Source organism: Delphinapterus leucas, chromosome 4 (assembly GCF_059928025.1).
Source record: "Delphinapterus leucas isolate spDelLeu-1000000601 "Yukka" chromosome 4, BTC_Dleu_Yukka2, whole genome shotgun sequence".
Classification (NCBI taxonomy): domain Eukaryota; kingdom Metazoa; phylum Chordata; class Mammalia; order Artiodactyla; family Monodontidae; genus Delphinapterus; species Delphinapterus leucas.
In genome coordinates this window covers 108,500,646-108,514,610 of record NC_143132.1, presented here as the reverse complement: position 1 = coordinate 108,514,610, position 13,965 = coordinate 108,500,646, and the positions used below count along the sequence as shown (strand labels likewise).

At 40.5% G+C, this 13,965-nt stretch overlaps 1 protein-coding gene across 2 annotated transcripts in view; it reads left to right on the top strand.

Moving 5' to 3' along the window:
* Nucleotides 1–13,965, top strand: part of GMPS (guanosine monophosphate synthase) — a 99,680-nt gene that overhangs the window by 62,116 nt on the left and 23,599 nt on the right. For both annotated transcript variants that reach the window (XM_089910966.1, XM_022573808.2), the window contains exons 6-7: nt 234–427; nt 822–987. In XM_089910966.1, the coding sequence (XP_089767092.1) occupies nt 234–427; nt 822–987 (360 nt within the window). The remainder of the gene's footprint in view (nt 1–233; nt 428–821; nt 988–13,965) is intronic.

Sequence of the window (13,965 nt, the reverse complement as noted above, 5' to 3'; positions counted from 1 at the left end):
CTTATTTCAAGGTCATGTAGTTCATTAATTGCTGTATAAGGAAAGACCTTTATAAAGCTGTACCATGGCAATGTAGTTTTTATTTGTATTTTTTTCCCCCATAGCTAAAAATCCACTAATTTGTATCAGTTTCCACGTTTATGGAGGAACAAATTGTGAGGAATTACTGTGGGTTCTGGTTGAGTCTGTTCAATAGGAAAAAATTTTAATTTATGATTATTTTCCCTATAAAGGTATAGCAAATGAATCTAAAAAATTATATGGAGCCCAGTTCCACCCTGAAGTTGGCCTTACAGAAAATGGGAAAGTAATACTGAAAAATTTCCTCTTCGACATAGCTGGGTGCAGTGGGACCTTCACTGTGCAGAACAGAGAACTTGAATGCATTCGAGAGATCAAAGAGAGAGTCGGCACATCAAAAGTTTTGGTAAGCAATTTATATTTGAAAGTCTATAAATTTATGTCAGTGATATTAGAACTCAGAGTTAGCTTACTCAGCATAGCCCTTAAATTTTGACTGGGTGATCATGTGCTTTTGAGTTGCACTGTTTCAGTGTGTTCTTTCAGTTACCATACATACCTTTCGTACAGGCAGTGTTTTTGTGTTTTTGTTTTGTTTTTTTTGGCTGTGCTGCACAGCTTGTGGAATTTTAGTTCCCCGACCAGGGATTGAACCTGGGTCCTTGGCAGTAAGCATGGAGTCCTTACCACTGTACCGCCAGGGAATTCCCCAAACAGTGTTTTTAGGTAGTGATTTAAGCTGATAACTTAGCTTCTTTTTCCTTATTCTACTCAGTTTGACTTTTCATTTCACCCTGTAGGTTTTGCTCAGTGGTGGAGTAGACTCAACAGTTTGTACAGCTTTGTTGAATCGTGCTTTGAACCAAGAGCAAGTCATTGCTGTGCACATTGATAATGGCTTTATGAGAAAACGAGAAAGTCAGTCTGTTGAAGAGGCCCTCAAAAAGCTTGGAATTCAAGTCAAAGGTATTGAACTCCAGAAAAGTTAATTTACATGTCAGAACTTGTTTAATCAAATCTAGCGTATGATGAAGTGAGCACACTGCCTTAACTAAGTACTGTTTTCCCACTAAGCTTATGGTTGAAAATGTTTTTTATTTTTACCTTGTAATTACTTTTGGTTCAAGAGGGGTCACAATATAAATTTGGAAACTTGATTACTCCTAATGTTATATATAGATCAGTAAGTTACCTTTTTCCAGCTACTATTCTGTTCTTTCTGTTCATCTTCTTAGGCCTTAACTGCTTTTACATTTGTGATATCTGTTATACTTTAAAAAAACAAGATGTAAGCAATAGCTATAATGAAATTAAGTCAGTAGTTTAATGATATAAACTACATATTATTGATTTAAGTGGAATTGATGCCAAAAGGTTGAGTATAAAATGAAGAGTTGTAGTTAAACATGAAGTAAAGATGAGTCTACTTCTTTCTCCTTAGGAAACGTCACTAAAATAACAGTACAGGCATAAAACAAGTATAATGCCAGAAGAATGAGGAATAGGGAGGAGGTAACAGCAGTCTGATGGTTTCAACAAAATGTTGGAAAGTGAAAAGCAGATGGATTATGCAGATTTTGTCTGTTAAGCTAATGAAGCTTAAATTTCAGTACTGCTCACTAGCCAAGCCTTTACCAAACTCTGGGGAAGGAACCTAGTAGTGTCTTCTCATAGTTAGTTACAATTTTTATGCAATTTGCAAGTAAGATATTTTAATAATTTGCCGTTAATTTATTTTATTTATTTATTTATTTATATTGATTATATAAGGAATTAGGGGCTATTAAGGTTTTTTTCTTTTCTTCCAAAGCATTAGCTAGTTGCCTCAATGTAATTTCTCATAAATTAACTCCAGTATGTAAAATAGTACCAAACTGTTTTAATCATGACAGTTTCATAGTACATTTTAATCTATGGTTGGATTTATGTCCTTTCATTACTATACTTTCTCAGAATTTTCTGGGATAATGTTTTATGTACATTCTTCCAGAAAATATTTAGTGTTATTTGTCAATTGGCTGTTAATTTAGATTACTTTTTCTTTCCACTCTAACTTGCTCTCTTTTGGGTGGGTTTGTAGTGGCTGCAGGCATTTTGGGATTATACTAAGAAAACGTTGAGTTGGGGATACATTTAGTCTGGGTTTGGTGCTATAATTGTGATTTGCAGTGTTTCTGTGTATAGTTTGTGTTAGCCGTGGTAGTATTAACTTGTGATTTTAAAAAATGCCTGATTTGTTATTCTTTTTTTTAATACATATTTATTGGAGTATAATTGCTTTAAAATGGTGTGTTAGTTTCTGCTTTATAACAAAGTGAAACAGTTAAACATGTACATATGTTCCCATATTTCTTCCCTCTTGTGTCTGCCACCCTCCCACCCTCCCTATCCCACCCCTCTAGGTGGTCACAAAGCACCGAGCTGATCTACCTGTGCTATGTGGCTGCTTCCCACTAGCTATCTGTTTTACGTTTGGTAGTGTATATATGTCCATGGCACTCTCTCACTTTGTCACAGAATACCCTTCCCCCTCCCCATATCCTCAAGTCCATTCTCTAGTAGGTCTCTGTCTTTATTCCTGTCTTACCCCTAGGTCCTTCATGACTTTTTTTTTTTAATTCCATATATATGGGTTAGCATACGGTATTTGTCTTTGCCTTTCGGACTTAGTTCATTCTGTATGACAGACTCTAGGTCCATCCACCTCATTACAAATAGCTCAATTTCATTTCTTTTTATGGCTGAGTAATATTCCATTCTATATATGTGCCACATCTTGTGTACCCATTCATCCGATGATGGACACTTAGGTTGTTTCCATCTCTGGGCTATTGTAAATAGAGCTGCAATGAACATTTTGGTACATGACTCTTTTTGAATTATGGTTTTCTGAGGGTATATGCCCAATAGTGGGATTGCTGGGTCATATGGTAGTTCTATTTGTAGTTCTTAAGGAACCTCCATACTGTTCTCCATAGTGGCTGTACCAATTCACATTTCCACCAGCAGTGCAAGAGTGTTTCCTTTTCTCCACACCCTCTCCAGCATTGTTGTTTCTAGACTTTTTGATGATGGCCATTCTGACTGGTGTGAGATGATATCTCATTGTAGTTCTGATTTGCATTTCTCTAATGATTAATGATGTTGAGCATTCTTTCATGTGTTTGTTGGCAGTCTGTATATGTTCTTCGGAGAAATGTCTATTTAGCTCTTCTGCCCATTTTTGGATTGGGTTGTTTGTTTTTTTGTTATTGAGCTGCATGAGCTGCTTATAAATTTTGGAGATGAATCCTTTGTCAGTTGCTTCATTTGCAAATATTTTCTCCCATTCTGAGGGTTGTCTTTTGGTCTTGTTTATGGTTTCCTTTGCTGTGCAAAAGCTTTGAAGTTTCATTAGGTCCCATTTGTGTATTTTTGTTTTTATTTCCATTTCTCTAGGAGATGGGTCAAAAAGGATCTTGCTGTGATTTATGTCATAGAGTGTTCTGCCTATGTTTTCCTCTAAGAGTTTGATAGTTTCTGGCTGTACATTTAGGTCTTTAATCCATTTTGAGCTTATTTTTGTGTATGGTGTTAGGGACTGATCTAATCTCATACTTTTACATGTACCTATCCAGTTTTCCCAGCACCACTTATTGAAGAGGCTGTCCTTTCTCCACTGTATATTCCTGCCTCCTTTATCAAAAATAGGAGACCATATGTGTGTGGGTTTATCTCTGGGCTTTCTATCCTGTTCCACTGATCTATCTTTCTGTTTTTGTGCCTGTACCATACTGTCTTGATTACTGTAGCTTTGTAGTATAGTCTGAAGTCAGGGAGCCTGAATTCCTCCAGCTCCTTTTTTCGTTCTCAAAATTGCTTTGGCTATTCGGGGTCTTTTGTGTTTCCATACAAGTTGTGAAATTTTTTGTTCTAGTTCTGTGAAAAATGCCCGTGGTAGTTTGATAGGGATTGCATTGAATCTGTAGATTGCTTTGGGTAGTAGAGTCATTTTCACAATGTTGATTCTTCCAATCAAAGGATATAGTATATCTCTCCATCTATTTGTATCATCTTTAATTTCTTTCATCAGTGTCTTATAATTTTCTGCATACAGGTCTTTTGTCTCCTTAGATAGGTTTATTCCTAGATATTTTATTCTATTTGTTGCAATGGTAAATAGCAGTGTTTTCTTGATTTCACTTTCAGATTTTTCATCATTAGTGTATAGGAATGCAAGAGATTTCTGTGCATTAATTTTGTATCCTGCTACTTTACTGAATTCATTGATTAGCTCTAGTAGTTTTCTGGTAGCATCTTTAGGATTCTCTATGTATAGTATCATGTCATCTGCAAACAGTGACAGCTTTACTTCTTCTTTTCCGATTTGGATTCCTTTTATTTCCTTTTCTTCTCTTTTTGCTGTGGCTAAAACTTCCAAAACTACTTTGAATAAGAGTAGTGAGAGTGGGCAACCTTGCCTTGTTCCTGATCTTAGTGGAAATGGTTTCAGTTTTTCACCATTGAGGACTATGTTGGCTGTGGGTTTGTCATATATAGCCTCTATTATGTTGAGGAAAGTTCCCTCTATGCCTACTTTCTGCAGGGTTTTTATCATAAATGGGTGTTGAATTTTGTCGAAAGCTTTCTCTGCATCTATTGAGGAAGACCATATGGTGTTTCTCCTGCAATTTGTTAACATGGTATCTCACATTGATTGATTTGCGTATATTGAAGAATCCTTGCATTCCTGGAATAAACCCCACTTGATCGTGGTGTATGATCCATTTAATGTGCTGTTGGATTCTGTTTGCTAGTATTTTTTGAGGATTTTTGCATCTATGTTCATCAGAGATATTGACCTCTAGTTTTCCTTTGTGACATCCTTGTCTGGTTTTGGTATCAGGGTGATGGTGGCCATGTAGAATGAGATTGAGAGTGTTCCTCCCTCTGCTATATTTTGGAAGAGTTTGAGAAGGATAGGTGTTAGCTCCTCTCTAAATGTTTGAAAGAATTCGCCTGTGAAGACATCTGGTCCTGGGCGTCTGTTTGTTGGAAGATTTTTTTTTTTTTTTTTCCATATGCGGGCCTCTCACTGTTGTGGCCTCTCCTGTTGCGAAGCACAGGCTCTGGACACGCAGGCTCAGCGGCCATGGCTCACGGGCCTAGCCGCTCCGCGTCATGTGGGATCTTCCGGGACCGGGGCACGAACCTGTGTCCCCTGCATCGGCAGGCAGACTCTGAACCACTGCGCCACCAGGGAAGCCCCAGTTTCCCCTTTTATGGCTGTTAGTATTTGTCTTATGTATTGAGGTGCTTCTATGTTGGGTGCATAAATATTTACAATTGTTATGTCTTCTTCGATCGATCCCTTGAGTATTATTTAGTGTCCTTCTTTGTCTCTTCTCATAGTCTTTATTTTAAAGTCTATTTTGTCTGATATGTGTATTGCTACTCTGGCATTCTTTTGGTTTCAATTTGCATGGAATATCTTTTTCCATCCCCTCACTTTCAGTCTGTATGTGTCTCTAGGTCTGAAGTCGGTCTCTTGTATACAGCATATATATGGGTCTTGTTTTTGTATCCATTCAGCCCGTCTGTGTCTTTTGGTGGGAGCATTTAATCCATTTACATTTAAGGTAATTATAGATATGTACATCCCTATTCTCATTTTCTTAATTGTTTTGGGTTTGTTATTGTAGGTCTTTTCCTTCTCTTGTGTTTCTTGCCTAGAGAAGATCCTTTAGCATTTGTTTTAAAGCTGGTTTGGTGGTGCTGAACTCTCTCAGCTTTTGCTTGTCTGTAAAGGTTTTAATATCTCCATCAAATCTGAATGAGATCTTTGCTGGGTAGAGTAATCTTGGTTGTAGGTTTTACTCCTTCATCACTTTAAATATGTCCTGCCACTCCCTTCTGGCTTGCAGAGTTTCTGTTGAAAGATCAGCTGTTAACCTTATGGGCATTCCCTTGTGTGTTATTTTTCCCTTGCTGCTTTTAATATGTTTTCTTTGTATATAACCTTTGACAGTTTGATTAATATGTGTCTTGGCATGTTTCTCCTTGGATTTATCCTGTATGGGACTCTATGTGCTTCCTGGACTTGATTAACTATTTCCTTTCCCATATTAGGGAAGTTTTCAACTATCATCTCTTGAAATATTTTCTCAGTCCCTTTTTTTTTTCTCTTCTTCTTCTGGAACCCCTAAAATTCGAATGTTGGTGCGTTTAATGTTGTCCCAGAGGTCTCTGAGACTGTCCTCAGTTCCTTTTATTCTTTTTTTTTTTAATCTACTCTGCAGTAGTTATTTCCACTGTTTTATCGTCCAGGTCACTTATCCGTTCTTCTGCCTCAGTTATTCTGCTATTGATCCCTTCTAGAGTTTTCTTTTTGTTTTGTTTTTTTTGCGGTGTGCGGGCCTCTCACTGCTGTGGCTTTTCCCACTGCAGAGCACAGGCTCTGGACGCGCAGGCCCAGCGGCCATGGCTCACGGGCCCAGCCGTTCCACAGCATGTGGGATCCTCCCGGACCGGGATACAAACCCACGTCCCCTGCATCGCCAGGTGGACTGTCAACCACTGCGCCACCAGGGAAGCCCTAGAGAATTTTTAATTTCATTTATTGTGTTGTTCATCATTGCTTGTTTCGTCTTTAGTTCTTCTAGGTCCTTTTTAAATGTTTCTTGCATTTTCTGTATTCTGTTTCCAAGATTTTGGATCATGTTTACTATCATTATTCTGAATTCTTTTTCAGGAAGACTGCCTATTTCCTCTTCATTTGTTAGGTCTGGTGGGTTTTTATCTTGCTCCTTCATCAGCTGTGTGTTTTTCTATCTTCTCATTTTGCTTATCTTACTGTGTTTGGGGTCTCTTTTTGCAGGCTGCAGGTTCGGAGTCCCGTTGTTTTTGGTGTCTGTCCCCAGTGGCTAAAGTTGGTTCAGTGGGTTGTGTAGGTTTCCTGGTGGAGGGGACTAGTGCCTGTGTTCTGGTGGATGAGGCTGGATCTTGTCTTTCTGGTGGGCAGGTCCACGTCTGGTGGTGTGTTTTGGGGTGTCTGTGGCCTTATTATGATTTTAGACAGCCTCTCTGCTAATGGGTAGGGTTGTGTTCCTGTCTTGCTAGTTGTTTGGCATAGGGTGTCCAGCACTCTAGCTTGCTGGTCATTAAGTGAAGCTGGGTCTTCGCACTGAGATGCAGATCTCTGGTAGATTTTTGCCATTTGATATTATGTGGAGCTGGGAGGTCTCTTGTGGATCAGTGTCCTGAAGTTGGCTCTCCCACCTCAGAGGCACAGCATTGACTCCAGGCTGCAGCACCAAGAGCCTTTCATCCACATGGCTCAGAATAAAAGGGAGAAAAAGTAGAAAAAAAGGAAGAAAAGGAGGAAAAGGAAAGAAGGGAGGGAGGGAGGGAGGAAGGAAGGAAGGGAGGGAGGAAGGGGATAAAAGAAAATAACATAAAGTAAGGTAAAATAAAATAAAGTTATTAAAATAAAAAAATTATTATTAAGAAAAAAATTATTTAAAAAGTAAAAAAGATAACAAACACGGACAGATAGAACCCTAGGACAGATGGTGAGAGCAAAGCTATACAGACAAAATCTCACACAGAAGCCTACACATACACACTCACAAAAATTGAACAAGGGGAAAAAATCATAAATCTTGCTCTCAATGTCCACCTCCTCAATTTGGGATGATTCCTTGTCTATTCAGGTATTTCACAGATGCAGGGTTCATCAAGTTGATTGTGGAGATTTAATCCGCTGCTCCTGAGGCTGCTGGGAGAGATTTCCCTTTCTCTTCTTTGTTCGCACAGCTCCCGGGGTTCAGCTTTGGGTTTGGCCCCGCCTCTGCGTGTAGGTCGCCGGAGGGTGTCTGTTCTTCACTCATACAGGAGAGGGTTAATGGAGCCGCTGATTCGGGGGCCTCTGGCTCAGTCAGCCCGGGGGGGGGGAGGGGTACGGAGTGTGGGGCGAGCCTGCGGCGACAGTGGCCGGCACGACGTTGCTCCAGTCTGAGGCGTGCCGTGCATTTCCTGGGGAAGTTGTCCCTGGATCCCTGGATCCCTGGACCGTGGCAGTAGTGGGCTGCACAGGCTCCCCGGAAGGGAGGTGTGGAGAGTGACCTGTCCTTGTACTTCTTGGTGGCGGCAGCAGCAGCCTTAGCGTCTCATGCCTGTCTCTGGGGTCAGCGCTGATAGCCACGGCTGGAGCCCATCTCTGGAGCTCCTTTAAGCAGCGCTCTTAATCCCCTCTCCTCGCGCACCAGGAAACAAAGAGGGAAGAAAAAGTCTCTTGCCTCTTCGGCAGGTCCAGACTTTTCCTGGACTCCTTCCTGGCTAGTCTTGGTGCACTAACCCCTTTAGGCTGTATTCACACCACCAGTCCTCTCCCCGCGCTCAGACCGAAGCCTGAGCCTCAGCTCCCAGCCCCGCCCGCCCCAGCAGGTGAGCAGACCAGCCTCTGGGGCTGGTGACTGCTGGTCGGCACCGATCCTCTGTGCGGAAATCTCTCCACTTTGCCCTCTGCACCCCTGTTGCTGCGCTCTCCTCCATGGCTCCGAAGCTCCCTGGCTCCGCCACCCTCAGTCTCTGCCCACAAAGGGGCTTCTAGTTTATGGAAACCTTTCCTCCTTCACGGCTCCCTCCAACTGGTGCAGGTTCCGTCCCTATTCTATTGTCTCTGTTTATTCTTTTGCCCTACCCAGGTTCGTGGGGAGTTTCTTGTCTTTTGGGAGGTCTGAGGTCTTCTGCCAGCGTTCAGTAGGTGTTCTGTAGGAGTTGTTCCACGTGTAGATGTATTTCTGATGTATCTGTGGGGAGGAAGGTGATCTCCGCGTCTTACTCTTCCGCCATCTTCCCCCTCTCCTGATTTGTTATTCTTTTTCTTGAAGAGGACCCCCAAGTTGTTTAAGTTTCAGCTCCAAAAAAACCTGCATCTGTCCTTGTTAACTGTCATAGTAGAATGGAGGACTCCAAAACCTTGGGGTGTGGGGTGAGAGAAGGAAGCCAAGAAAACAGAAGACTTACGTGTAGGCTCAAGAGTTGGAAACATTGACTCCCCTATGGGTCCTGGTTCACTGGGTTAGCCTAAAATGGATTGGTTAAAAATCTGAGAAGCAGATCCTTTTTCCTTAAAACAGGAACACACTGCTGCTCTCCCTCCTTATCAGAAAACTGTGGATTTATTCTCTACAAACTCTAGGCTAAACAAGAGAGATTTTGTTCTTGGGCATCTCAATACCAGGCATAGCTGAGGGTGGAAGTAAGATGAAGTAAAAATCTTATGTACTGAATGGTATCTCCCTCCCCCTTGCCACTTCCTCTATTCAAACTATCACAATGCTGATAAGCCGGAAATTGGAGGTGTCTTCTCTGCGTAATTGGCCAGCTTAAGAGAAAGACCCACAAATTAACTGGTGTTCTCCAGTGAAGTAGCCAGGTGCCTTGGCATCTTATAGTGAAGCCCACCAATTGTTCAGCCTTGCTACCAAATAAAGATCCTAGTTTTTTAAATTCTTTGCTCTTTAAAAGGACAGCCAGGGGTGACATTTGAGTGGGAGGCGGGGGCTAGGCTCAGGACACATGCAGCCAGAAAAGACCTTCGGGGCAGGGCCTAGGCAGGGTGATGTTCAAGCATGGGGCAGGGCCTCTGCTTAGGACCTCTGTGGAAGGGGAGAGGCACCATGGCCAAAGGGGGGCCTCTGGAGTGTGGGGTTTGGAGAGAGAGCAGAAGGAAGAAAAACTACAATCCTGCAGCCTGTGGAACAAAAACCACCTTCACAGAATGATAGACAAAATGAAAAGGCAAGAGGACTGTGTATCAGATGAAGGAAGAAGATAAAACCCCAGAAAAACAATTAAATGAGGTGAAGGTAGGGAACCTTCCAAAAAAAGAATTCAGAATAATGATAGTGAAGATGATCCAGGACCTTGGAAAACGAATGGAGGTAAAGATTGAGATGATCCAAGAAATGTTTAACTAAGACCTAGAATAATTAAAGAACAAACACCTAGAAGAATTAAAGAACAAACAGATGAACAATACAATAACTGAAATGAAAAATACACTAGAAGGAAACAGTAGCAGAATAACTGAGGCTGAAGAACAGATAAGTGACCTGGAAGACAGAATGGTGGAATTCACTGCCATGGAACAGAATAAAGAAAAAAGAATGGAAAGAAATGAAGACAGACTAAGAGACCTCTGGGACAACATTAAATGCACCAACATTCACATTATAGGGGTCCCAGAAGGAGAACAGAGAGATAAAGGACCCGAGAAAATATTTGAAGAGATTATAATCATAAATTTCCCTAACATGGGATAGGAAAATGCCACTCAAGTCCAGGAAGCGCAGAGAGTCCCAGGCAGGATAAACCCAAGGAGAAACACGCCGAGACACATAGTAAACAAACTGACAAAAATTAAAGACAAAGAAATATTGAAAGCAGCAAGGGAAAAATGACATAGAACATACAAGGGAACTCCCATAAGGTTAACAGCTGATTTCTCAGCAGAAAATCTACAAGCCAGAAGGGAGTGGCATGATATATTTAAAATGATGAAATGGAAGAACCTATAGTCAAGATTACTCTAGCTAGCAAGGATCACATTTGATTTCGATGGAGAAATCAAAAGCTTTACAGACAAGCAAAGGCTAAGAGAATTCAGCACTAGCAAACCAGCTCTACAACAAATGCTAAAGGAACTTCTCTAAGTGGGAAACACAAGAGAAGAAAACGACCTACAGAAACAAACGCAAAACAATTAAAAAAACGTTAATAGGAACATACATATCGATAATTACCTTAAACGTGAATGGATTAAATGCTCCCACCAAAAGACACAGGCTCACTGAAATGATACAAAAGCAAGACCCATATATATGCTGTCTACAAGAGACCAACTTCACACCTACAGATACAAACAGATTGAAAGTGAGGGGATGGAAAAAGATACTCTATGCAAATGGATACCAAAGGAAAGCTGGATAGCAATACTCATATCAGATAAAATAGACTGTAAAATAAAAAATGTTGCAAGAGACAAGGAAGGTCACCATATAATGATTAAGGGAGCAATCCAGGAATATATAACAATTATAAATACATATGCACCCAACATAGGAGCACCTCAGTACATAAGGCAAATGCTAACAGCTATAAAAGAGGAAATCGACAGTAACACAGTAATAGTGAGGGGTTTTAACACCTCATTACACCAATGGGCAGATCATCCAGACAGAAGATTAATAAGGAAACACAAGCTTTAAATGACACAATAGACAAGATAGAGTTAATTGATATTTATAGGACATTCCATTCAAAAACAGGAGATTACACTTTCTTCTCAAGTGCACACAGAACATTCTCCAGGTTAGGTCACATCTTGGGTCACAAATCAAGCCTTGGTAAATTTAAGAAAATTGAAATCATATCAAGCATCTTTTCCGACCACACTGCTATGAGATTAGAAGTCACTTACAGGGAGAAAAATGTTAAAAAACACAAACAGATGGAGGCTAAACAATAAGTTAAATAAGAGATCACTGAAGAAATCAAAGAGGAAATCAGAAAATACCTAGAGACAAATGACGACAAAAACATGACAATCCAAAACCTATGGGATGCAGTGAAAGCAGTTCTAAGAGGGAAGTTTAAAAACAATACAATCCTATCTCAGGAAACAAGAAAAATCTCAAATAAACAATCTAATCTTACACCTAAAGGAACTACAGAATGAAGAACAAACAAAACCCAGTTAGTAGAAGGAAAGAAATCATTTTCAAATCAGAAATAAATGAAAAAAAAGGGGGGAATGCTAGCAAAGATCAATAAAACTAAAAGCTGGTTATTTGAGAAGATAAACAAAAGTGATGAAGCTTTAGCCAAACTCATCAAGAAAAAGAGGGAGAGGACTCAAATCAATAAAATTAGCAATGAAAAAGGGAACGTTACAACGGACACCGTAGAAATACAAAGCATCCTAAGAGACTGCTACAAGCAACTCTGTGCCAATAAAATGGACAACCTGGAAGAAATAGACAACTTCTTAGAAAGGTATAACCTTCCAAGACTGAACCAGGAAGAAATAGAAAATATGAATAGATCAATCACAAGTAAAGAAATTGAAACTGTGATTAAAAATCTTCCAGCAAACAAAAGTCCAGGACCACATGGCTTCACAAGTGAATTCTCTCAAGCATTTAGAGAAGAGCTAACACCCATCCTTCTCAAACTCTTCCAAAAAATTGCAGAGGAAGGAACACTCCCAAACTCATTGTATGAGGCCGCCATCACCCTGATACCGAAACCAGACAAAGATACTACAAAAAAAGAAAATTACACACCAATATCACTGATGAATGTAGACGCAAAAATCCTCAACAAAATACTAGCGAACAGAATCCAACAGCACATTAAAAGGATCATACAATATGATCAATTGGGGTTTATCCCAGCGTTTCAAGGCTTCTTCAATATACACAAATCAATAAATGTGATACACTATATTAACAAATTGAAAAATACAAACCATATGATCATCTCAATAGATGCAGAAAACGCTTTTGACAAAATTCAACATCATTTATGCTAAGAATAAAAACTGTCCAGAAAGTGGGCATAGAGGGAACCTATCTGAAATTAATAAAGGCCATATACGACAAACCCACAGCAAACATCATTCTCAATGGTGAAAAACTGAAAGCATTTTCTCTAAGATCAGGAACAAGACAAGGATGTCCACTCTCGCCACTGTTATTCAACATAATTTTGGAAGTCCTAGCCATGGCAACCAGAGAAGAAAAAGAAATAAAAGGAATACAAACCGGAAAAGAAGAAGTAAAACTGTCGCTGCGGATGACATGATACTTATACTTAGAAAATCCTAAAGATGCCACCAGAAGACTACCAGAGCTAATCAATGAATTTGGTAAAGTTGCAGGATACAAAATCAACGTACCGAAACCTCTTACATTCCTATACACTAACAACAGAAGATCAGAAAGAACAATTAAGGAAAGAATTCCATTCACCACTACCACAAATAAAATAAAATACCTAGGAAGAAACCTGCCAAAGGAGTTAAAAGACCTGTACTCAGGCGGCTAACAGCGTGGACCCCAGAGACAGGCATGAGACGCTAAGGCTGCTACTGCAGCCACCAAGAAGCCTATGTGCAGGCACAGGTCACTATCCACACCGTCCCTCCCGGGAGCCTGTGTAGCCTGCCACTGCCAGGGTTCCGTGATCCAGGGACAACTTCCCCGGGAGAACACTGCATACCTCAGGCTGGTGCATCGTCACTCTGGCCTCTGCCGTGGCAGGTTCCCTCCGCATTCTGTACCCCTCCATCCCCCTGGCCTGAGTGAGCCAGAGCCCCCGAATCAGCTGCTCCTTTAACCCCGTCCTGTCTGAGTGAAGAACAGATGCCCTCAGGTGACCTACACGAAGAGACGGGTGCAAATCCAAAGCTGAACCTCAGGAGCTGTGTGAACAAAGAAGAGAAAGGGAAATTTCTCCCAGCAGCCTCAGGAGCAGCAGATTAAATCTCCACAATGCACTTCAAGTACCCTGCATCTGTGGAATACCTGAATAGGCAACGAATCATCCCAAATTGAGGAGGTGGACTTTGGGAGCAATGATATATATATATTTCTCCCTTTTTCTCTTTTTGTGAGTGTGTATGTGTATGCTTTTGTCTTTATAGCTTTGCTTTTACCATTTGTCCTAGGCATCTGTGTGTGCGTTTTTGTTTTTTTTTTAATTACTTAAAAATTTTTTTTAAATAATTTTTTATTTCAATAACTTTATTTTATCTTCTTTCTTTCTTTCTTTCTTTCTTTCTTTTCTTTTCTTTCTTTCCTTTCTTTTCTTTCTTTTCTCCATTTTATTCTGAGCCTTGTGGATGACAGGCTCTTGGTGCCTCAGCCAGGCGTCAGGGCTGTGCGACTGAGGCGGGAG